Genomic DNA, 25213 nt, shown 5'->3' with positions numbered 1-25213 from the left:
CTTTTAAGAAACGAAGTAGTAAAATATTATAATTAATTTTTAATTGAAAAATTATACTACTAGAATAATCAATTTATGAACACTAATAATCAATTTATATCTAATAGGTTTTAAAAACCAATCATATACTACTAGTAGTTCATTAAACTCTTGACAATAGGTTTAGAATCAAACTAACGCATAAAAAACTAAAATTAAATATTTTTATTAATTTTTATTATTGTTTTGTAATGAAATTATGGTTAATACGGAGTATATTTATGAGAAAAAAAAAATCATTTTTGGCGTAATCTACAAAATAATTTCAATTTTTTTTTATCTTAATTTAATCTTATATCTTCCAAACAACATACTAGTACTATAAATTTAATCTTTATCTTTACAACTCATTGTAATAATTGCAATTTTCATTCTTGATTTTTCCTAGCAATACAACCGAACAATCCATAAATTTAGGATTCATCAAATCAGTTTTAACACAAGTAAAAGAGTCTATTCACACACTCATGAAGTTAATGACTTAGTTCTTTATATTCTCGACACAATAAGAGTACGATAACTTGACGATTTGTTTATGTTGAAATATCATTCTTATTCTACTTATGTTCACCAATGTTTACACGCCTTTAAATAGGCTTAGAGATACAATATTTATGGTAAAGATTTAAGCTAATTTGATAGTCTAATATATGGTAAAAGATATTCACAGAATCAATTCCCGATCTTCTTGATTTATTCTTCCTTGACTTGATCTCCTTTGATTTCTTTCCAACACTCCCCTCCAAGTTAAGTAAGGGGATCACCCATACTTAACTTGCCAAACACTTCACGAAAGCTCTCCGAGTCCACAGCTTTGGTGAGAATATCAACTAGTTGATCCTCAGATCTGACAAATGATAGTTCCACAATCTTTGTTTCGATGTTGTCCTTGATAAAGTGACGATCCACTTCAACATGTTTCGTCCTATCATGTTGCACCGGATTCTCAGATATACTAATCACTGCCTTATTGTCGCAGAACATTTTGCAGGGCTTCTTGGGCATTAATTCCAACTCTGTCATTAGTTTCTTCAACCACAGAACTTCAGTCAATCCACTTTTGATACCTCGAAATTCTGCCTCATCACTTGATAGAGCTACCACCTTCTGTTTTTTACTTTGCCAGGTGACTAGATTGCCCCCAACAAATGTGAAGTACCCCAATCAGCATCAGTGAATCCGTGTACGTCCATATGCCCATGCTTCTCGAACATGACTCCATGACCAGGTGTCCCTTTCAAGTATCGAACAATCCGCAGAGTTGCTTCCCAATGGGCTACTTGAGGCTTGTGCATAAACTGGCTTACCACGCCAACTATGTAGGCAATGCCAGGCCTGGTGTGGAATAAGTAGATCAACTTCCGGACTAAGCGTTGATATCTTGCACGTTGAGTGGGTTCCGCCCCTTATACTATCTGCAATCCGTGGTTTTGAGCCATTGGAGTATCGGCCGGTTGATAAGGCTAATTTCATACATTGGTTATAGGGATAAATTTTGTGATTTCCTGGGTCTAACAAGGTTTTGTAAGCCAGGTGTGTAGAGAAATCGCCAGCCCCAGGAAGAAGACGAAGATTGCCTGGAAGAAGAAGCTGGCGGGAAAAGTGAGCGGAAGAAGGCAGAGTTACTAGACTGAGGAGCATCCGATTGGAGGGCAAAATGAGAATCACAGGAATAGTCTAGAAGCTCTATATATTTAAAATTTAGAGAAATATATTTAAATAACGAAATATACAATTCATAATGATCTCTAAGTTGTATCCAAAAAGGTGAGCCATGAAATTTCAAAAAAATCTGGACTAAAATAATTGAGTAATGGGTCTCCTAAGTCTAACTAACATACATGAAATATATGACGCCTCAGTGCTAACTAACTCCCTATACATGGTATATGTCTCAGCCTCAGTTATCCTTTCTTGTATGAGTAGAAGCGAGTGGGGACTGTGACTGGAAATAATCGAATCTCTGTGCGGGTCCGATAGAGCGTCTCGTGGCGCTAGGAGATTCTGACAAGAGAGGTTCATATACTGAAGTGCGGTTCTTTGGCTGTGTTATAGAGAGAGGAGCAAGATCTTTGTCCAAGGGGGATCATTATGGGGAGTTCACGTTTCCGATTTGGCCGTGGTGTAACACCGCCTCTACGGAGGTTAAGATACAATTGTTTACTGCTTTTCTGTTTACATTCCATATTTTCCCGAGTCTTCGCTGTTCGAAGCTCGGTTATGTTTTGTTATTCTCCCGCTGGATACTTCGTATTTTGCTATGGATGTTTCTATTTTGGGTTTCAGTTATGATATTGTCCTTTCATTTGTTTGCTTTGGTGGATATTGTTGGTTGATTTGAGTTTGGAGTTTGAATTGCTTGGAAGTTGTAGTTGATCGGTTGAATCTTGTTGAATCTGTGACGATCGGGGATGGAAATGGTGCTTGATTGTTGTGGATGGCTTGGATCCGGAGTGGATGAAGCATCCGACGTGTAGATCTGTTCACAATTGCATGGATATGATGTTTTGAATTCTATTTACTTGCTCGCCTCTTCTAGTAGTCATGGATCTGTGTTAGTTTTAGTCGTTCTTTGTGTTCATCGGTTTAATTCCGTCAGCCCTGTTTCGATCTTTGCTTGCTCTGTTTTTCACCGGTTGTTTCGTTATAAAAATTAGAGAAGATGATGTCGCTGTTAGTTAGTCCTTAGGTTAGTTAATTTGCAGCTTTTCCAGTCGTACTATGCCGTTTTAGGAAATGATCCCTACGTTTCGCTTTTCGTCTGTCTAAGCTAGCTCAGGAAGTCGTTTATCCAGTTCGGAATATGCACATAGACAGAACACCCAAAAATCTTAAGCGGAAGGGTGAGGGATTCAGGAATTTTTGCCATTTTTGAAAGTACTTGGATGGGTGTTTTCGTGTCAAGTATTTTTGTGGGAAGACGGTTACAAGATATACTGAAGTAGCAACAGTTTCGGGCCAAAGGAATTTAGGGACGTTTGAGTAAAAAAAATAAGGCTCGAGTTATCTCAAGAAGATTTCGATTTTTCCTTTCAGCGACCCCATTTTGTTCGGTGTGTACGGGCAAGTTGTTTGATGAACTAGCCCTTGTTTTTTAAAAATATTTTCCATGTCTCCATTGACAAATTCCCTACCGTTATCTGATCTAAGGATAGAGATAGTTTTGTGAAACTGTGTCTGAATCATTTTAAAAAAGATGACAAGTGTTTCAAACACTTCAGATTTATTTCTCAAAAAATACACCCAAGTCATTCTAGTGCAATCATCCACAAACAGCAGAAAATATTTAAAACCATGATCACCAGTAATAGACGCAAGGCCCCACACATCGGCATGAATAAGTGAAAAAATATCTTTAACACGCGTATCACTGGATTTAAAAGATTGTCTATGGTTTTTAGCCAAAACACAAGATTCACAATAAATGTCTTTAAACTGGAAAATTTTTGGAAAAAACAATTTAAAATAACCCGAAGAAGGATGTCCCACTCTTCGGTGCCACAGCCAAGCTTCCCTAACGACAGATCCGTGAGCAAGCATCGCGACGCCACCTTGGTGAGCTATCTCATCCACGTAATAGAGGCCTTGACACTCAGTGCCACACCCAATTATCCTCCTCGTCTTGATATCCTGTAAAATACAGAAATTTGGGTGCATCAATAGAGTACAATTTAGCTCCTTAATCACATGACTAATATACATTAACTTGTGAGACAATTTTGGCACATAAAGACAATTCGAGAGTTTCAAATTTGGAGAGATTTCAATAGTTCCACTCCCATTTACAGAAGTTAATTCACCGTCAGTAGTCTGTATTTGGTTTTTAGTTGATTCACTAAAGGTAGAAAAATTATTCCTATCATATGCCATGGTATCTGTAGCCCCACAATAAAAAATCCATCCACTTTCAGCACTGTTTTGCACATTCTGGGCCATACAAGCAATATGAACATTTTCCAAGGGTGCAAAATAACTATGGCTTAAAAAAGGGTTTTCTGAAATCCCGGGGTCCTTTTTCGAATTTTGCATATCCACAGGTTTTAATTGCACACTATTATTAGCATGGGGTACAGAATGCAAATTTTCAAGTTTCGAAGGGCATATATGCAAGTCATGGGGTAAAATCTGTAATATATCATTTCTGGGGGACTTAATTAAACTTTCAGAAATAGGATTAAGGTTAAGAAACCCCAATCCTTTACCTCCATAATTTCCGCCGCCTCCTCCTCTCTGAAACTCGGCGAATGCCGCTTCTCCGACCGCTGCTCCTCTCCCGTTCTCTCATTGCCATCCGTGAGCGTCGGCGGTCTCTTGGTTGCCCGCTCCGACGGCTGGAAACAGTCCTCCTCCACCGTCGTTTACCCCCGATTGCCAATCTTGCCTTGGCTTTCTGATTTTCTTCCCACCACTCCGGGAATCCGACGAGCAAGAAGCACGATTATTTGGTATGCTTCTGTTTTTCATAATGAGAGCACCAAAGCTTCGATTTGTCTTGTTTGAACGGACGACGGTTGACGGTGGCTGGCGCACCGGAGCGTTGAGATGGGGCTCCACTTCGTTGCTGGTTTCGGGCAGCAAAGCCGAGACCTACGCCGCCTGATGATGAGGCGGAATCATTGGTTGCACCGGGTTGGATCTGTGATTGTTGTCGGCATAATTTTGAGCCGAGCGGCTTCCCTTTTGACCATACCGTATGCGACCTCCGTTGAGGGCCAAGGAGTCTCCTTGAGAATGTCCCGTTTAATTGAGTCGTTTCGCGGGTGGAGGCCGGTTAGGAATTTGAACAACCGCCGCGTTCCGCTGTACCGCCGGAACTGCCCGGTCCCTTTGTCACAGCAATCAATGGGCTGATGTTGGCGTCGATCCACGTCGATCCATGTCTCGTGTAAGTGCCGCCAATATGTTTCGAGATCCTGTTCTCCTTGTGTGATTTTTCCTGCTTTCTCCTCCAGGTTGTAAAGTCGGTACGGATCAGCGGAGCTTTCGAACGTCACGGCCAAGCTTTCCCACAAAGCTTGGGCAGTTTGGTGATGGGCAAAGTTGATCATAATATCAGTTTCGATATTGTCCAATATCCATGAGAAAACAATCAAGTTTGTCTCCTCCCAATCCGTGAAATCGGCCGCCCCTAGTGCTGGTGGTGGTGGAGTGCCGGTGATGTGCTTGAGCACCCTCCTACTTCCGATCTGAATTTTCATCAATCGAGCCCACAACTGATAATTCATTCCGTTGAGCTTGACCGCAACAGTAACACTTTTGCTTACTCTCAATTTGGAGTCGTCTGTGTTTCTGGGTTTAACATCGTCGTCGTCTGCCATGGTTTGGTTTGGTTTTGGTTTGCCTTAACTGCGGCTGGGAATTATTTTTGGGGCTATGATGATTTTATGAGCCTTGCTCTGATGCCATGTTGAAATATCATTCTTATTCTACTTATGTTCACCAATGTTTACACTAAATAGGCTTAGGGATACAATATTTATGGTAAAGATTTACCCTAATTTGATAGCCTAATATATGGTAAAAGATATTCATAGAATCAATTTCCGATCTCCTTGATTTATTCTTCCATGACTTGATCTCCTTTGATTTCTTTCCAACAGTTTATGTCAAGCCGATAGTTAGTGAATGTCTTCATTTTTTTTGTGTAAATGAATTTAAATTTCAAGGTCAGTATACGTTAATGAATAGTCGAAATAACAGAAGATTAGAAAAGCATACTAGATCGAATATTACTACTAGTAATTTAAAGATGATGGAAATGAATCTAGATGATTGAGTCAATTAAAATTGGAACATATCTTCCTAATCTCCCCTTGAACACCAGTCTTGACATCGATGGTGCTCATTTTGATCATAGCTTTTGGGAACTCAAAATTGAACCTAACACCAAGCAACCCTCTCACATTCCCCGCATAATTCTCCACCACTCGTCGTGTAGACGCGTCGCCCCACAGCCTCTGGTCGGACTTGAGAATCCCATAGCCATCTCGAACGTTCTTGAAGAAGCTAACGTCGAATTTGAGCTGACTGTCTTTGTCCAGAGCCACTCTCAGTGAGCCATCCCCGGCTTTTGGGCAGAGCGTTTGCAACGGCTGCAGGAACGCTTGGGTTATGCTCGGATCCGCACTCCCCGTTATGGTGAAGTTGTAGAGTTGATATCGAAAGAACAGACAGTCCGTTTGCCCTATCGTATGTGCTCCTGCATAGATGTATGTGATATGAATTACGATCACTACTAAAAACTTATCATTTTGGAATTGATATGCAAATTTTTAAAAATAACCATAATTTAGGATGCAAAAGAAAGCGTCTTTAAGTTGAACGAAAATTATCTTAATCTTTTGCTTTTTTAGGACGCTTCTATTTGTGTCCCTTAATTTTAGTTAGGACACTAACAATAAGGACATTTTATGAAATGTTGGTATATAATTAAACATACAAATTAGCATCCTTAATAGCATTAAAAAGTGTTTTTACCCGATTTTTTGGTTGCAGTGGATGGATGTAGAGGGTTTGATCTTAATGTTATAAGCAATGAAAAGAGGAAAATGTTGTTATCAAAATTCAGTATGTTTACCAACTAGTGTGACAAGATCATGGTCATCTAGGCCTTTGGCTGCAAACTTCTGCCTCTGGACAGCAACAGAGTCCGCAGGGCCGGGTAAGTTGGAGGCATCGGACGACAAAGAAACGCGGCCGTCTCTTCTCCCAGTCGGCACTCCCCAGCTTGGGCCACCACTCTCAAAAAATAATGTAACAAAGTGGTAAGTAACTAACAAAATATTGTATTCTCATAATATAAAGATAAAAACATAGTAGTACTACTAGTAGTACTATTTATTTGTGATATGTGAAAATGCTTACTAGATCGACAGCGTCGCGAGCAGCCAGTGCTAGGATATCAGCGCAGGAGACGACGCCAGGGCATGCGGCCTCAAGCTGAGACTTGGCATCATCAATCACTTGGAAGCCTCTCAGCCCCAGATTAGGCAATGCTTTTCTCTCAGATGAAGGCGAATCAATCAGAACCGACGCGTCGCAACCCTGAAACGTACGATTAATCAACCTTTTACTACATAGAAGCAAAATAGCATTGTTATGAATTTGGTTTAATTACTTGAACAAAACAATCATGAAAATGGAGCCTAAGCAAGGCAGCAGCAAGAGTGGGGTCTTTGTCGAAGTACTTCTCCACGGTGGACCGCACGATCGACTCCGGATTTTGGACATGATGAAGAGTAGAAGCCGGTCTTTAAATCGGCCTCGCCATACATTACCACCACCGTCGTCATCGCCACCATCAAGACTAAGTGTAGACACTCCATTTTTTTAAGATTCACTACAACTTAATCTGTGCTCATATTTATATGAGTGTGTGTGTTGTTGGCTCAATTATTGATCGATCGATTTTGAATTAGTGGAGGTTAGACGTGTGAAGCATGAGAATATTATATTAGGATTTGTTGCATTTGCATGATTTACATTAGTGGAGTGATTTTCATTTGAGGTGTATAGTTTCTTGATTTGTCAGTAAAATGTAAATAGTACTACTTGTGTAAAATATACATCTGGTGTGCACTAGACTAGTAACATGAAACATGGGGATTGATCATAAATTATAAGTAGCAAATGATAGTATTTGGCATTTAATTTCATTTTTTAAGATATATATTGACTCACGTTGTAATACTAAAAGGAACGAGTACAGTATTGGAAATTTGAAAATGATACTACAGAGTACAAACTATTCTTTTAATTAACCTCAAGAAATATCACAAATTTTGTTTGACAACCAAATGTGCAAAATAGTAAGAAATACACTGGTTTGGATTGGTAATATGATTTAGTGGAAGCTTTAGCCTCAATAATAGTTGGGCGAATCAACGGCTGCCAAAGTATTCACCTTCACCTTATCCAACAACGAAAATTTAATCTTTACCAAAATTCATCTAAATCCAACTTTATGTCCTTGAGTGATGTACCGTGTACGTATAAATAATTGCTTGAGTCAAATTATGATAAGATCATTATATCATGATAAACCAATGTATTTTCACCAAAAGCACCCTATAGATGAATGAAACTACTCATCTATACCTTTATGCTGTTGAGGATATAAAATTCATGTCGGTGTTACTTTTCCTTGTGGGTTTCTTTCAAAGAAATTTTCGACAATATAGTTTTTAAATATCTTCAAATCTAGATAATTAGACGCTTAGTAGTCAATTGAGTGTCTAAAGAAAGTGTTGTTGGTATGAAACTATATATACCCTAGGTTTTGACAAAGGAAAAACTAAGGTGTCATGATATGTATGTATTGCAAGTAGTATCATGTATTTTATTGAAAGAATTCAATTTTTCGGAGTTGTTTAATTATAGTGGTTCGTTAAAAAAATTTGTAAAAAACTCTGTATCATATTAGTAGAACATGAACTTAATTAGCTACATATTTAAGCATTAATGACCTCCAGTACTGTGGATGTATCAAGTAACATTACCTAGAGGCCACCCAAATTGTAATCTTTAAACTATTTTTAAGGGGAAAACTACAAATTCAAATATTTAGAATGCATAACCTAACTTCTTTTAATTACTACTCTCTAGCCTCTTTTCCATTCATCCACGTGTTAATTAACATTTTCAATTGCAAGATAATAATTGTAGTCTCCTCCCTCCTCTTGAATGCTAGTACTATTTACATGCAAAAGGCTTACCATTATGATGAGTGCTCCACTTTTTCAGCTAGCAATTTCATGATAGAGCTAAGCAAATGTGAGTCACTATGCATTATATGCACCATTTCAAGCCTTTGTGCTTAATCCATATAAAACTTGAATATATCAGTGCTGAATCGATTTTATCCAAATCAAAACTATTTAATTCTCACTAGTTCAACTCAAAAGGAAATTTTTAGTCCACACGCATTTTTTACGCATATTTATTTATTTTTACTATTTTTGGAGTGATTCATTAATATTTTAGTATTCAATCCCTACGTACACAAAGTTTAATTTTATTATACATAAATATATCCTTTTAGATACATCGTCATGGGGAGATGATAGGGGAGTGATAAATTGCTAACTAACTCTCTAATTGTTAACACAACTAATTTAAGATCATAAGATTTTAGAAATCTAGTGGTCTAAAATGTCACGTGTAATTTTCGTTTTTATTAATTAAATTGGAAAAGACAAAAAAAGTACCAAATTAGAGTTTTGGATGAAAATGTCAATATAGTGTTTTGATAATATCAACCTAATGCTTTGAGAATGTCAACACAAACTGTTGTGGTTAAAACGCAGCCGTATACGCACTAAACGCAAGACTTTGACACAAGCCCAATAAATAGTGAAGATCAATTATACGTATTAATAAATAGAGTGAACTACAAAAATGGTCCCTGTACTATGCGTTTATCTCGCCCATAGTCCCTGGACTTTAAAAATATCGCCAGTAGTCCCTGGACTAAGGGTTTATCTCGAAATTGGTCCTTTTGGCTTTTTTTGGTACGAAAATACCCTTTGATATTATTTTGGGGGTTTGGGCAATTTGGTCTTTTTACACTTTTAACATTTTAAATCTGATATTATTTTAGTTATGTACTAACTTTGATATTATTTCAAAATTATCATTCTTCTTCCATTTTGTTATCCTTCACTGAATTTTTTTTTTTTTTTTTTCAATATTAGATTTAATTTTATAAAATTAAATTTAATATTTAGATTTTTAAATATCAATAAATTTTTTTAATGAAAACTATTAATTCATGGACACTATAAATATTGATTAAAACTATTAATTTTTGTTATTTAATATAATATTCAATTGAATTGAAGAAGTACATAAAAATAATATTAATCATGATGGAAAAATAAGAGTTATTCTATTTAGCCTCCGTTCGGTTGTTATAATTGCTTGTGATTAAATATTATGAAGTTGACTAAAAATTTGATCCTACTTAAAATTTTATATAGGAGTATTTTTGTTGAAATTTTCTAGTAAATTTTGATTGTTTTCAAATTAATAAACGAAAATTATATTAGTCTTACATTAGATGCATATTTATTTCAGAATAAATTGTGTTATATAATCTATTTATGATTAAAGCTTAAATATTGATTAAAACTAAGGCATTGTCATCCCTTATTGATTACATAGTACTATACACTATCAAATATTGATTATAATTATTAATTTTTGCTATTTAATAATTTTTATAATTAAAAAAATTTATTGATATTTAAAAATTAAAATGTAAAATTTTATAAAATTAAATCTAATATTGAAATAAAGAAACAAAGTGAAGGATGACAAAAGGGAAAAAGGATGATAAATTTGAAATAATATCAAAGTTAGTACATAACTACAATAATATCAAATTTAAAATGTTAAAAGTGTAAAAAGACCAAATTGCCCAAACCCCCCAAAATAATATCAAAGGGTATTTTCGTACCAAAAAAAAGCCAAAAGGACCAATTTCGAGATAAACCCTTAGTCTAGGGACTACTGGCGATATTTTTAAAGTCCAGGGACTATGGGCGAGATAAACCCATAGTCCAGGGACCATTTTCGTAGTAGTTCACTCTAATAAATAAAGTTAATTGGGTTGATAGTGTTCTTCAATGTTTAAATAAAGAGTGAACTAAAAAAAATAGTCCTTGAACTATGCGTTTATCTCGCCAAGTGAATCCTGGACTAAGCGTTTATCTCGAAAATGGTCCTTTTTCACTGTTTCGTGACGAAAATACCCTTTTGGGGGGTTTTGGGGGGTTTGGACAATTTGGTCTTTTTATATTTTAAATCGATATTATTTCAGTTATGTACTAAATCTGATATTATTTCAAAATTATCTTTTTCTTCCATTTTGCCATCCTTCACTTTGTTTCTTTATTTCAATATTATATTTAATTTTATAAAATTAAATTTTAAATTTCGATTCTTAAATATCAATAAAAAATTTTAATTATTAAAATTACTATTAAATAACAGATTAATAGTTATAATCAATATTTGATAGCGTCTAATATTTAATCAATATGAAGTTCAAAACTAAAAACTAACATAGCAAACAGAAAAAGGAAATGAATAGGATTTTGTCAATTTCATGCGTTTAACATACAATTAGCTGCGTTTTAACCACAGCAGCTTGTGCTGTGGTTTTTAAAACTGCAGAGGACCTGTGCCCGATTTTCGAGACCCAAATTTCTTCCGTCAATCTTAATTAAAAAAATTCTCGAACTTCATTATTCTTTTTCTAGTTAATTTCAACTTTGATCTTGCCTTTGATAAACGTGGGTAAAAAAGAATGTACAATGTTGAAGGCCAATCATCTCTCAACATTATTAATTAAAAAAGTGATTCTTGATTTATATCGTAACTACTCTTAATGACGTAATTAGCACGTCATCAATCATGATACTCTTGAATTTGTTAATGTAATGTTTTAAAAATCGGACCGACCGACGAACCGGTGTCATTAATGGTTCACTGATTCAATCGATTCACTGGTCGAACCACTGGTCGAACCGAAATATTATTACAAACATATATAATTAAATATATATTATAAAATATATATTAAATCATAAATGATGAATGTAATTAATAATTTATCACTAAAACACATTTAACATTATGTATACTTATATAAAAATATACTATTACACAAAGAATAGTAGTAAAATATATTGAATATTAAATTTAAACTAATATTTTTATAAAAAAATATATTTTAAATATGCTAAAATTTTGTTGATATTTTATGATAAAAACAAATAAAGTTCATTTTTTTCAAAATATGTTTTATTTGAAGAAATAATATAACATATATATAAAAATATAAATGCATACTATATACATTAAGATTCAATAAATAACAAAATGCAATTAATAATATATAAAAATATTAAACCTTATGTATAACTGATTATATATAAATAATATTAAAATTTAGTGAGGGCTAAATATAGTTATAGATAATATAATTAATAATTATTTATTAAATTCGGATTATAAGTCAGTGTCAATAAAAATTTATCATGTTTAATATATAAATTTAGTTAATGTTCATGTCATATCACTCAAAGCATTGTGGTGGAGTGGTAAAGGTGTTACTAATTTGACAAGAGGTCTTGGGTTCAAGCCTCCTTGACAACAAAATTTTAAGCAGTTTTAGTGAAAACCGGTTTCTGGTTCGCGGTTCATCCGGTCCAACCGGACGGTTTCATTGGTTCAAGGCGGCTCAATATATAGGCGGTTTATATGAGCAAACCGGACCGGACTACTTACCGGTTCACGGTCCAACCGGTTGAACCGACCGGTCGATCTGGTTTTTAAAACACTGGTTACATGTGTTGTCAAATATTTATTTATTTTTAGTTTGATCATCAATTTGCTAATTTAATTCTATTTGTAATAATCATAATCTTGAATCTTGATACTTGATAATAGTTTTTTTATACGAAAAGGATTGTGCTACTTTTTCCATCAATTTGCTAATTTGGTCATTTTTCCAACAATACATATTCATATGCCCAACAGCGTATTTTGTTTTTTCTTGTGTACGTATTTGTTTTCCCATTATATATTACTCTCTCCGTCAACGAATTGGAGTCTTATTTGTTTCCGGCATGAGTTTTAAGAAATGTTAAGAAAAATGGTTGTAAAATGGTTAGTGGAATAGAGATCTCACTTGTATATATGAGTATTAGTTTTAAATGATATGTGAGTGAAATGGTTTAGTAGAATGTGGGGCTCATTTATCATTTATAGTAATTATGAATCGGGACTCCTATTCGTGGATAGACAAAAATGGAAAAACGAGACTCTTATTCGCGGACAGAGGAAGTACTATATAAAAGTTCAAATTAAGTACTCCCTCCGTCCCAAGAAAGTTGAGTCGTATTCCTTTTAGTTCGTCCCAACAAAGTTGAGTTATTTCCCTTTTTAACAAAAGACAAAACATCTAATCACTTTTTCTTTATTCTATTGTTTACTTTACCCTCTCTTATATTTCTTACTTTTTTCACCTCTGCTATTTATTTAATATAAATTCTTGATCTCTATGCCCAAAAATTTTATATCAATTTTTTTGGAACGGAGGAAGTAATTATTTTCCATTTCTTCTATATCACCACCCTCCATTTCCCTTCCCCTTCCCCTTCCCCTTCCCCTCAACCTCCATTCTCTCTCTTGATGATTACATAATTCTTCTAAAAAAAACCTTTTTCCGTCCGTGCCAGCGGCACACTGCTGCTCTTAGCTAAGAGCACGTCCGTGCCGCTGAGCACCCTTACGTGGCGCTCTGGCATATTCAAACTTTTAATTTTTTATTTTTAAAAAATTCAAAATTAATTTAAAAAAATGTTTTTAAATTAAAAAAATATATTTTTCCACTTTCCAAAAAATTATATCCGTTTTCTAATCACTTTTAATTTATTTTTCAATTTTTTTCCCAAAATTCACATTTTTATCTATAAATACCCTCCACTTCAACACAAAAAAATTCTCATAACACTTTAATTATGGGAATGTTTAATTTTTAGGATTTTAATTATATTTTTTTTATTTTCTAGGATTTTAATTATGTAATTTTTATTTTTTAGGATTTTAATTATGTAATTTTTATTTTTAATGTATTTTTTATAATGTAGAAATATTTTTAGTAATTAAAGTATTTAAATTGAATAATAGAATGGTTGGACCCTCCAGCTTGTCCTTAACTAAGAGTACGGATGTGGGTGTTGTGCTCTTAGCTAAGGACAAGGAATAAAAGTGGATCCGGGCCCACCTCCGTGCTCTTAGCTAAGAGCGCGGATGGGGATGCTCTAAGAATATCGAAAAAATGGACAAAGCCGTCCCATTAAAATGGAAACCCCTTTTATCTCTACTTTATCCTCTCTCTTACTTTACTCTCTCCATTTAACCCACAAAATAAAGTTGTATAAAATCTCGTGTTGCCCAAGAAATGGGTCGTCTTCATTGGGACAGAGGGAGTACTTTATTAGCTCAGGAATTCCACCACCTCAACCACTCCACTTCGACACCCCAATGCCAAATCCATGGAGATCCGATCAATCCTTCTTCAACCCCAATTCCTTCCTAATCCACCAATTCCCTCATTTTGACTCATCTTGGATCTCAATTCCCTCCTACTCCGCCACACATCGCCACCGATCCAGGCTTCGCGGAGCGCGCTGCGAAATTCTCCCGTTTCGGCACCCTGGCCTCGCCGCTGCCCTTAAAAATTCCGGTGAACTTCCCGGATCCGGCAGAGAATCCTCCGTCTCCGACCAGATTCAGGCGAAGATGAATTCCCGGAAAAGAAATGGGATTTCCTGAGGCAAGAGAAAAGACGACAGGTCGAATTCGGCAAAGGTTTGAATTCAACTCTTATTTTATCAATTAATCAATCAAATTCAAAGATTCAATTATTTTAGGAAGCCGCCGATGACGGGAGCTCAAAGCAATCGGAAAAGAATGTAATAAAACCGACCAAAAGCCGCCGGAGCCGCCGAAGGATTACATTCATGACCGAGCCAGAAGAGGCCAAGCCACTGACAGCCATAGCTTATCAGAAAGAGTGAAAAACACCCTTTTTTCTTCTATTTTTATCTCGTACTAGTATTTCATGATTTTGAATTTTAACTGTGTCTAATTTATTAGGTATGGAGAGAGACAATTAGTGAGAGAATGAAGATTATTAAGATCTGGTACCAGGTTGCAATAAGGTTTGTACAGAGGGTCGATTAAAGTTGTTATTTTTTTGTAAGAGCGATGATAACAATCAATTTTGTACAACCAAAATAAGGCTATATTAATAATTTGATGTATTAATTATATATTAAAATAATAAATATAATAAGTGAATAAATTAAAAAGACTTATTAGCCTTTTAACTTCATTTTTTATTTTTATATTTAATTTCCTTTCTATTTTTTTAAAAAATTTAAATAAAGTATGCACTAATTATATTTATGATTCTAAAGAAATAAAAAAATTATACACAAATTATATATATGACCACACTATTATACACTTTTCATGTATTATATATGCATCTATATACTTTAATTAAATACATAAATAAACTTATTTTTTTAAAATAAATTAATTTTTTATTGTACAAAATTTGGTTATGTTGTTTTTGTAATGGGACTTTTTCAGGTGAACGGAAACAACAAATCTATGTGACCAAATTTTGTACAACCAAAAACTAGTTTATTTGATAAAAAATAGATTTATTTATGCATTTAATTAAAATATTTGGATGCATATATAGTACATGGAAAGTGCATAACGTTGTGGTCATATATTTATGATTTTTGTATTATTTTTTTATTTTTTTGGAACCATAAATATAATTAATGCATACTTTAATTCAAATTATAAAAATAATAGAAAAAAAATTCAAATATAAATATAAAAAATAAGGTTAAATACTAATAAGTCTTTTTAACTTGTCGATATACTATATTTATAATTTTAATATATAATTAATATATCAAATTATTAATACAACCTTATTTTGGTTGTACAAAATTTGGTTGTTTATCATTACTCGAACGGAGAAGCACTAATGCTAGACGAAATCATAAATTACGTCCAATCACTGCAGGTCCAATCTTAGAATTGAAAAGCTGTGTCGTTGTCAGAGAGATTAGTTCGTAACTAATTTTGTGTTTCTTTAAATGTTTCTCTACAGTTCTAGTCAATGAAATTGGCATCAGTAAATCCAGACCTCGATTTCAACATGGATAACCTTCTATCCAAAGATGTAATTTTCTCATCATCTCTCTCTTGATTGAACACACTATTTTATGGTTTGAATTCGATTCACAGATGTATCAGCATCAACTCTACTCAATCTACCATAACCAGAATGTACAACACCAACAGCTGCAAGGTACAAGCATCTCAAGCGTAGAACCTCTCCCTCTAGATTCTAGTTTAGGAATCGATGGATTCTGTGAAAATTTATCCAGGTAATAATGATATTTCATTTCAAATTTTGGAACTAAAAAAATTATGTAAAAAGGAGTTATCTATTACAAGCTCATCCCTATGTCACGTAACAACAAGACTATTTCTACAAATTTTCAATCAATAAAGTACCTTGGAGTGAGGCACCAAAATCATGAACAAAAATGCAAAATTTTCTTTTTCTTGTGCAAATTTTGATTCTAATCCTTTCTATTTCAGATATTCCAAATCAACCATGATATAACAAAAAAAACAAAGAGATCTACAACTTTCTATCAAACTTGGCAAAATGGAGTATCCAAGCTTCGATTTTTACTATTAACCTCAAATTCAGTAAATCATATCATATACAGTCAAGATAATTGATTTTTCAAGAAGATGTCATCCTGTTTATTGTTAGACTAATGTATCTATGAACCTTTATTTAGACTAAAACAAAGCCAACTCATTATATCTATAGAATTACTCCAGAGCATGCACAAACAATTATACATAGATTACTGATAACCAAGTAGGGACAAAAGAAGAGAATAATACTAAGGAAATGATAGTAGCAGAAGAATTTTATAACCAAAGCATCACTATATTCGGATATGGACAAAGGAGAAAGTGATAGTAACAAAGTAGCATTGGAATTTAATCACTAAAACATCAACAAACAGTTTTGTTCAAAAATGATAACTCTGCCTCTTGTCCAAGTACCTGCCGATATAAGAACAAAAAAAAGGTTGATTTCAATCTCGACGATTTAATGATAAAAATCATGATTACTGCTAGACCAGGTTTCCTATCCACAATAATTAGAGAAAAATCACTAATTTTCAGTTTCAAATCAGTAAGGTAATACATGAACATATGTACTTTCATGAAGGCCTTGAATATTCTTTTTCAAGCATCAAAATCAATGTTTTGAAAGTTTTACAGAATTCTTTTCAATTATGTAATCAATATTTTGGCAGTGAACAGAAGTCATTTGCAAGTTCAAAATAAAAAGTGAAATGCTGTTGAGATGACAAGAAAAGGTACTGAATTATCATCAATATAAATCATTTAGGCATAAACAATTAGGAAGACATGATTGTTCAGTTAAGTAGTATGCCAACTAAATGAAAAAGGCTGGTTATAGTACCTTTTTGCAAGGGGCTTGGCTGCTGTGTAACACTCTCTGTTAATCATTCTTCAGCTTTCTCTCTCTCATGCTCTTAGGGAATATCTTCGCTAGGATGTCCCGAGCCTTGGTTTGGGCAATTGGAGTGCCTTCCTTGACAAGGGTAGCCAACAGACGATGAGTCCTTTCTTGAGATCTGATTTGGTTAGTCGTGGACGCGGTACGAGTGACGATCTCGTACATGATGGTCACGCAATTCTCTGCGTTATGCGGACTACAGTCACCCTTTATGATTTTGAACAAAGTGCTGATTGCTTCACACCTAACTATCTCCTCAATCACAGTCTTGTCAGTCGAACACATTGCAACAACTTGTACCATTTCTCTCACAAACAAATTGTACTTAATATTATCCATGACAGTTCCAATTATACCACATTCACGAGCAAGCCCTATGTTACGTGGGACGGAACACAGGTTGATTATCGCACCGGCCGCCTCTTCAACTGCCAAAACATCCTGTACCTCCAACATGCCTTTGAGGTACTCCATAACGCCTAGTAGTAGTAGGGACCCAGAATAACACTTGTGTTGTCCAGGAACCTGTTTCTTGAATAAGTCGAGAGTGGACAGTGTCTTAATGGCACTAGCACCTATTGTCCGAAACTTAATATTGCCCCGAACATCCATTGCTTCAGCAATAATTTCTATCCGATGACCCTTGTTTGCAACCAACACCTTGACATCGTCACTGTGAACGGCCATGTTTGTAAGAGTGGCAATGAGACTCTCTTGAAGATCATCCATAAAGATGCCTCTTCTAGAGGCAGCAATAGCTAAACAGATGCCATTGTATAGTGTCGACACATGAACTGCAGCTGATTCAACAAAATGCTTCCGAAATGCATGATTCTCCTTTGTCAAGAGGCGCCATCTCTCGAAAAGTTCTCTCTGACCTTGGAATGTCTCCGCTGTTAAGTTTATATCCATTGTGGACTCGAAATCAGGCTTTTGGAACTCATTGTTGAGTGGAGGATTTTCAGACCAGCCAGAAATCATATCTTTGAGCACATTGTTTCGGATTAGCATAGCCAATGACGGTATCCTCCTCCCAGTTTGCGGACATGTAGCATTTCCATCGTCAGTCCACTTCTGAATGGAATGACGGTCATATGTCTGCCAAGACAAACACAGCATGGGATTAACACAAACACACAAATAGTATTCATTAAAAAACTCACTCACCTATCCAAATTCAACACAAAAAGATGCATATAGCCTTTTCAAAAGAATTAAGTGCAAAATTCAATTGATTGCAATAATTAAATGGAAGATTGACCCGATTTCCTATGTGCAATAATTAAATGGAAGTATTAAGGGATGCTACTAGTGCGAAATCATTAATCATGTTTTCAATTTGCATGCCATTCATCCCAATTCGTTAACTAAATCTAACAAGAAAAATTCAAAACAGAAAGAAATGACGAAACAGAGATATCACAAAACAAGAAAACAAAGATATTCGAAAACAAGAAAACAGAGAAAACAGAGATATTAGAAAACAAGAAAACAGAGATATTCGAAAACAAGAAAACAGAGAAAACAGAGATATTAGAAAACAAGAAATCAAGAAAACAGAGATATTAGAAAACAAGAAAACAAAGAAATCAAGAAAACAAGAAAACAAGAAATCAAGAAAAAACAAGATATTAGAAAACAAGAAATCAAGAAAACAGAGAAAACAAGAAAACAGAGATAGTAGAAAACAAGAAAACAGAGATATTAAGTAGAAAACAAGAAAACAACACCACCGAGTATACATACACTCGCACTTACCAATCATAGTTAGTTTTAGTTAAATACATTTGAAAGAGAGAGGATTGAGAATGTACCACTCCAGTAGACGGAACAATGACAGGATCTTTCATCAGCTTCTTCGAGATAGGGCATGTCAACTCCTCCGGCACCATCATGCCATTCGACGCCATATCAGCAAAAATCAAAACGCTAGTATAATTCTACTCTCTCTTCTGTCTCTCCTCTCTCTTTAGTTACTATAATCCCTTTACGAAAATCCGCTTTTTTAGAATGAAATGATTATTTTATATATTCCCTCCCATTAATTAATTAATACAGTCGATAATGGATTGAAAATGTTGGTTAAATTGAATCTTACTGTTATAGGTAGTATTTCATACAAAATAAAATATAGGGCATATTACTAAAACAGAAGGATGGACGGAAAATTAAATAGGTGTCGTGGATGACGGAGGATGAATCACAGAATATTTTTAGGGTTTTCACTAAATCACTTAGCAGTCTTTTTAATTTTTTAAGTAGTGCTAGTGTTAAGAAAAAGGTATTTCATTCATCGTCTTCGTTTTGACTGTTTAATCAGTATTCTTAATGTCATCGAGTAAAGATAGTCTGTTAGTATTGCCCATGCACACACAATTAGAATTACTTTTTTTAATATTTAAGTAGTAATGAAATGCATTAACATTTTAAGCACAACATACACCTATAGTGAATTGAATTAAAATTAAAATTAAAATTAAAGTGTGGGTTACTACTAATCGATTTTCCCTTTTTAAAATTATTTTAAAGCCTAATTTTAACTCCAACAAAACTTGTTGACGTGGATTTTTCACACATAGTGATCCTCATCCTTCTCTCACATACTGAACAATGAAGAGTTAAAGAATGGTTGCCGGAAATCAAAATTAGTGATGCCGGCTGAGATAATTTAACGCTCTCTTGCCTTCCTTGTCGAAAAAGGCTGAATCTCTTGTGCAGATTTTGGCTTTCCGAAATTGGGATGCACTCCTATCCTATCATACACTACCAAAGAGGCAACTTAATCCCAGCCGTTAAAAATCAAGATATACACAAATTAATTAATTGTTAATACAAAATTAATACTACTAGTTTCATTTCATAATAAATTCAAATTCCAGAAAATAAATTAAATTGGTATAGAATAGAATAGATTGAACGCCAAAAAACTCACCCCCAATATTATTTGGGGTTGCTACTATATTTTGGGCCCGGCCCGGTAGATGATTGGACTTGAATTTTATCAATTTCATACCACGAAATTGTGTGTTTGTATAATCTCAAAAACAAGTGAGGAAACATAGAAATTACAGAATTTACTTAGCACATAGAATCACAAAAATAGCACAATATAGGTCATTAGGGCTGGATGGCTCTTGTAATTAATATGTGATCAGCATCGTTTTAGGAAGATTCAATGCATATGAAATATTTCCTCTAAACGGAGTATAATATATTAAAAAAAAAACTTTAGTAGTATATATAATTGTAATGTGGTACTATATTTTAAACATAAATAATATGGACCTAATATAATATTTAATACATATGGACAGACATAATATGTTGAGTGAATTAATGTGATTATGTTATCTGAGGTGTGCAGTTATGCATTTTGTATTTATTTATTTCCTAGTTAGTAGAATTTATAAATGGAAAAATATACTAATTATTTTAAGTTTTACCAAATTATAGTTTCCTTTGTAGTTTATTTCCTTTTATTTTATTTTTTTATAAGTTTAGGATTCTATATATAAAGGCTTCATTGTTCGATTATAAAGACACACCTTTTGAATTAATTTTTATAGGAGCACTTATTTTCTTACAAAGAAGATTCAAAATTTGGTGGAAAGAAAGAGCGGTGGTATACAAACTTAATCACGGTAAACTTTCATATACTTTCTTTTATATGTAATGTTATAAAATTTGAAGTTTTGTTTGAACATATCTCTTAATCAAATATGAATCGCATAAATTATTGAAATTATATTAATAAACTGAACAGATTAAATCGCGTTAGCCCATTACGTACATATCTCTTAATCAAATATGAATCGCATAAATTATTGAAATTATATTAATAAACTGAACAGATTAAATCGCGTTAGCCCATTACGTCCTAACCATACTTGTTATAGGATTCCCTAGCTTAGCTCATAAATCTTATAAATATGCAATATTATCTTCCAGAGAAGAGTCGACAATTGGTGGACAGAAAGAGAGCAGTGGTGTGCAAGTTTAATCAAGGTAAACTTTCATATAAATTTTATATTTAGTGTTATAAATTTGAATTTTAATTTGAACATATCGCATCCTTGATTAAGATTAAATCCTCATAGTTCATGCGACACATGTGGTTTCTTTTTTAGGTGTGTTGATTAGGATTAAATCTATGGCATACGAATAATAGATTTGGTTGAAATAAATTATTTTGAAGATTTTGTTAGTGTTAGTAATTTCTGCTTATATATATATTGTTTATTCTTTACAGAGAAATAGAATATCTTTAAAGAAAGACCAAATTTATCCATCTTAAAAATGAAGCCATACCTACCATTAGAAATCATCACAAATATCCTCTTGAGACTCTCCCCTCGAAGCATTGCAACTTGCAAATGCATTTGCAAACCATGGCTTAATCTCATTGAGAGTGATGCTTTTGTCAAGTCCCATTTTTCTATATCGGCCCCCGCCCTAGCTGTTTCCATTACCAAGTGGGATTCGAATTGGTTTAGTGTTTTCAAATTGGAAGACGAGCTCGAGCCGTTCTCAAATTGGTTCGATGTTTATGCCAAGCATGGTCCAATCACCAAGTTTGATTTTCGTCGAGAATCAACAATACAATGTTCTGCCAATGGTCTGCTTCTTTTAAAAAATGCTTTCATGGATGATAATCTCTATGTATGTAATCCCATCACCCATGAATTTGTTGAGCTATGTGGGCGTGTTACTCGGAAGGGAGATCGTTTTGGATTTGGAGTGAGCAAAATAAGCGGACAACATAAAGTTGTCTATCATAGCCCTGAATCTGGATTTCATGTGTACACTCTTAAAGCGGGATCTTTGTGGAGAACCGTCGAAGCCGCCCCCCCTTTTTCTGATTATTGCGACTCCTCCATTTGTGGTGCATTTTTTAGTGGCAATCTCCATTGGTTAGTTAAAAGTACGACAGGGGATGTTCATATTTGTTGCTTTGATCTTGAAACAGAACGTTTTAGCACATTTCTTGTGCCTGTTGATAATGTCACATTTAAAAGGGGGAAGTTGTATGGTTTGGGGGATTGCCTATGTATTCTTAATGATACAATAGCTAATAATGTGATATGGTTGTTGAAAGAATATGAACAAGTGGAGAAATTTTGGATGACTATACAACTCATCGAGGAAAAGCCTTGTAACAACTATGCTTACCAAAAGGGTTGTCAACCTATCAAAATTTACAGAAATGGCGGCATGTTGATGTTATCACACGATAGACGTTTTTTATACTATTCAAAGGAGAAGAGAAATGTTATAGGAATTGATTTGATTGGGGAAATAGACAGTGATTGTTTATATTTTAGCTCTATTCTTTTCACTCCAAGTTTTCTTTCACTCAAAAGAAATTTAGGTATGGAGAATGCAAAATCACTCAAAAATATTTTGGGTATAAGAATGTAATCTCATAGTTTAGTTTAATTTTTTACTATATTTTTCTTTTTTCTTACTTTCTTATCATACAGGGGATTGTAATTTACTATTATTATTTACCATTTACGTATTGTTGATCCATTTAAACCAAATTGTCAAGGAGCTATTGCTATAGAATAGTATATATACACACACTTATACTTTTTCAAAAATTGTTTGTTTTCAAGTGTAATATCAATAGTTTGACGGGAAACTCAAAATCATGCTGTTGGCTCAATCATTGATCGATCGATTTTGAATTAGTGGAGCTTAGACGTGTGAGGCATGAGAATTTTATATTTGGATTTGTTGCATTTGCATGATTTTCATTTGAGGTGTATAGTTTCGTGATTTGTCTGTAAATACTATACTAGGGTAAAATATACATTGGTGACTAGTAACAAGAAACATTGAGATTGATCATAAATAAAAAGTAAATGATACTACAAACTATATAAAAATTCCCAACCTTGTATACTACTTTTTCTAATTAACCTCGAGAAATATCATAAATTTTGTTTGACAACCAATTGTGCAAAGTAGTACTACATGAAAATGCACAGGTTTAGCTTGGTAATGTGATTTAGTGGTAGCTTTAGCCTCAATAATAGTTGAAAGTATTCACCTTCCCCTTATCCAACAACGAAAAATTTAATCTGGACCAAAATTCACGTAAATCCAACTTAAGGGCATTCGCAATGGGGCGGACGATGCATCGTCCGCCACTGCAGCATCGCGGACGATGCACGGAGGATACCCATCGTCCGTCGCGTTGTCCGCCACTGTGGACGACGCGGACAATGCGACGGATGATGGTCATGCCCTTTTTTTTTTTTGAATTTTTTCAAAATTTTTTTCTTATTTAAACACTACAATTCTCTACCATTTCACACACTCCAATTTCACATCTCTTCAATTTCTCTTCAATTATTCTCTCTCATCGTCTCAAAAATGAATCCCGACGACTACGATTTGAATACATCGAATGGCTGCAGACGGGCCTTGACTTGAGCCTTGTTCGATGCCGTTAATGAAGCCAAGGCGGAATGCTTGGCACAAATGCAGCGGGAGCAGGCGGCGGATGCGCGGGTCCCTCGCCCGATACGACGTCGGACGTTTGTCCCCCGCGAGCACGACGTAGCGCACGAACGTCTGTTCGCAGATTATTTTGCCAAGAATCCAAGTTGGGGCCCGAATATTTTTCACCGACATTTTAGAATGAGCCGAGATCTTTTTCTCCGCATTGTGCTGAACGTTGGAGGGACGTGATGAGTACTTCCAGTATCGGGAAGACGGGATCGGCAGACCCAGACTTACGCCGTTGCAGAAGTGCACGGTTGGCGATCCGACACAGTTAACGGCACCACGGATATGTTCGGCGAGTACCTTCACGTCGGGGATACAACTGGCCGCGAATGTCTCGAGAAAGGAGGATAATATGCTGACGTGGCGGTGCATATGGCGTCGCATAGGGCGTCACATTGTGGATGCCCTAATGGCCTTGAGTGATGTATCAATAATTGCTTGAGTCAAACTATGATAAGATCATTTTATAATGATAAACCAATGTATTTTCACCAAAAGCTGTTGACCTTATAGATGAATGAAACTACTCACACGTGTCTTTATGCTGTTAAGGATATAAAATTCATGTCGGTGTTATTTTTCCTTGTGGGTTTTCTTTCAAAGAAATTTTCGACAATATAGTTTCAAAATATCTTCAAATTTAGATAATTAGACGCTTAGTAGTCAATTGATTGTCTAATGAAAGTGTTGTTGGTAAGAAAGTAATATACCAAGGTTTTGACAAAGGAAAATTTAAGGTGTCATGATATGTATGTATTGCTCTAATATCATGTATTTTATTGAAAGAGATCAATTTTTCGGATCCGGAGTTGTTTATAGTGGTTCATTAAAAAATTTGTAAAAAAAACTACTCCGTATATATCATATTAGTAGAACATGAACTTAATTTGCTACATACTTAAGCATTAATGACATCCAGTGTGGATGTATCAAGTAAGTAACATTACCTAGAGGCCACCCAAATTGAAAATTTTAAACCATTTTAAGGGGAAAACTACAAATTCAAATATTTAGAATCCATAACCTAACTTCTTCTAATTACTACTCTGTACCCTCTTTTCCATTCATCCACGTGTTAATTAACATTTTCAATTGCAAGATAAAAATTCTAGTCTCCTCCCTCCTCTTGAATGCCACTACTATTTTGCACTTGCAAAGAGACTTACCATTATAATGAGTGCTCCACTGTTTTCGCTAGCAATTTCATCCAAATCAAAACTATTTAATTCTTAATATTTCGACTCAAAAGGAAATTTTTAGTCTACACATTTTTCACGCATATTCATTAATGTTTACTTTTTTTGGATTGATTCAATACTATTTTAGTATTCAATCCCTATGTACACAATGTTTAATTTTATTATACATAAATATACCCTTTTTTTATATGCATGGATATAAGTCTGATTAGATATTTGTGCACTCATCATCATCTTGCTGCAATACATCATTGTTTTCCTTTTTTACATGCCTATATCTCTACTAATGACA

At 34.4% G+C, this 25213-nt stretch overlaps 3 protein-coding genes and 1 long non-coding RNA gene across 5 annotated transcripts; 2 read left to right on the top strand and 2 right to left on the bottom strand.

The window, feature by feature from the left end:
- Window positions 1–5743: 5743 nt before the first annotated feature.
- Window positions 5744–7384, bottom strand: LOC125196708 (peroxidase 25-like). Its single transcript, XM_048095320.1, is given in 5 exon segments — window positions 5744–6238; window positions 6617–6779; window positions 6904–7083; window positions 7157–7255; window positions 7257–7384. Coding segments are annotated over 5 exon segments (972 nt in total). The 5' UTR covers window positions 7365–7384; the 3' UTR covers window positions 5744–5816.
- A 6703-nt stretch (window positions 7385–14087) lies between these two features.
- Window positions 14088–16429, top strand: LOC125193638. Of its 2 annotated transcripts, XR_007171603.1 has the most exons (5): window positions 14088–14418; window positions 14481–14623; window positions 14707–14771; window positions 15746–15817; window positions 15883–16429. It is a non-coding gene; the product is annotated as an uncharacterized LOC125193638 (long non-coding RNA). The 2 variants fall into 2 exon arrangements; XR_007171602.1 differs by having other exon boundaries at window positions 14481–14771; window positions 15883–16427.
- A 762-nt stretch (window positions 16430–17191) lies between these two features.
- LOC125195097 (U-box domain-containing protein 9-like) lies at window positions 17192–19119 on the bottom strand. Its single transcript, XM_048093295.1, has 2 exons — window positions 19024–19119; window positions 17192–18307 (listed from the first exon to the last, which is right to left on the bottom strand). The coding sequence occupies exons 1-2, from the start codon at window positions 19117–19119 to the stop codon at window positions 17192–17194; spliced, it is 1212 nt and encodes a 403-aa protein (XP_047949252.1).
- A 2386-nt stretch (window positions 19120–21505) lies between these two features.
- On the top strand, window positions 21506–22959 carry LOC125195096 (F-box protein At5g65850-like). Its single transcript, XM_048093293.1, has 2 exons — window positions 21506–22361; window positions 22901–22959. The coding sequence occupies exons 1-2, from the start codon at window positions 21506–21508 to the stop codon at window positions 22957–22959; spliced, it is 915 nt and encodes a 304-aa protein (XP_047949250.1).
- Window positions 22960–25213: the final 2254 nt, after the last annotated feature.

Source organism: Salvia hispanica, chromosome 6, assembly GCF_023119035.1.
Source record: "Salvia hispanica cultivar TCC Black 2014 chromosome 6, UniMelb_Shisp_WGS_1.0, whole genome shotgun sequence".
Classification (NCBI taxonomy): Eukaryota; Viridiplantae; Streptophyta; class Magnoliopsida; order Lamiales; family Lamiaceae; genus Salvia; species Salvia hispanica.
The sequence above is the reverse complement of the archived record's forward strand: the minus strand, read 5'-3'. Positions and strand labels throughout refer to the sequence as shown.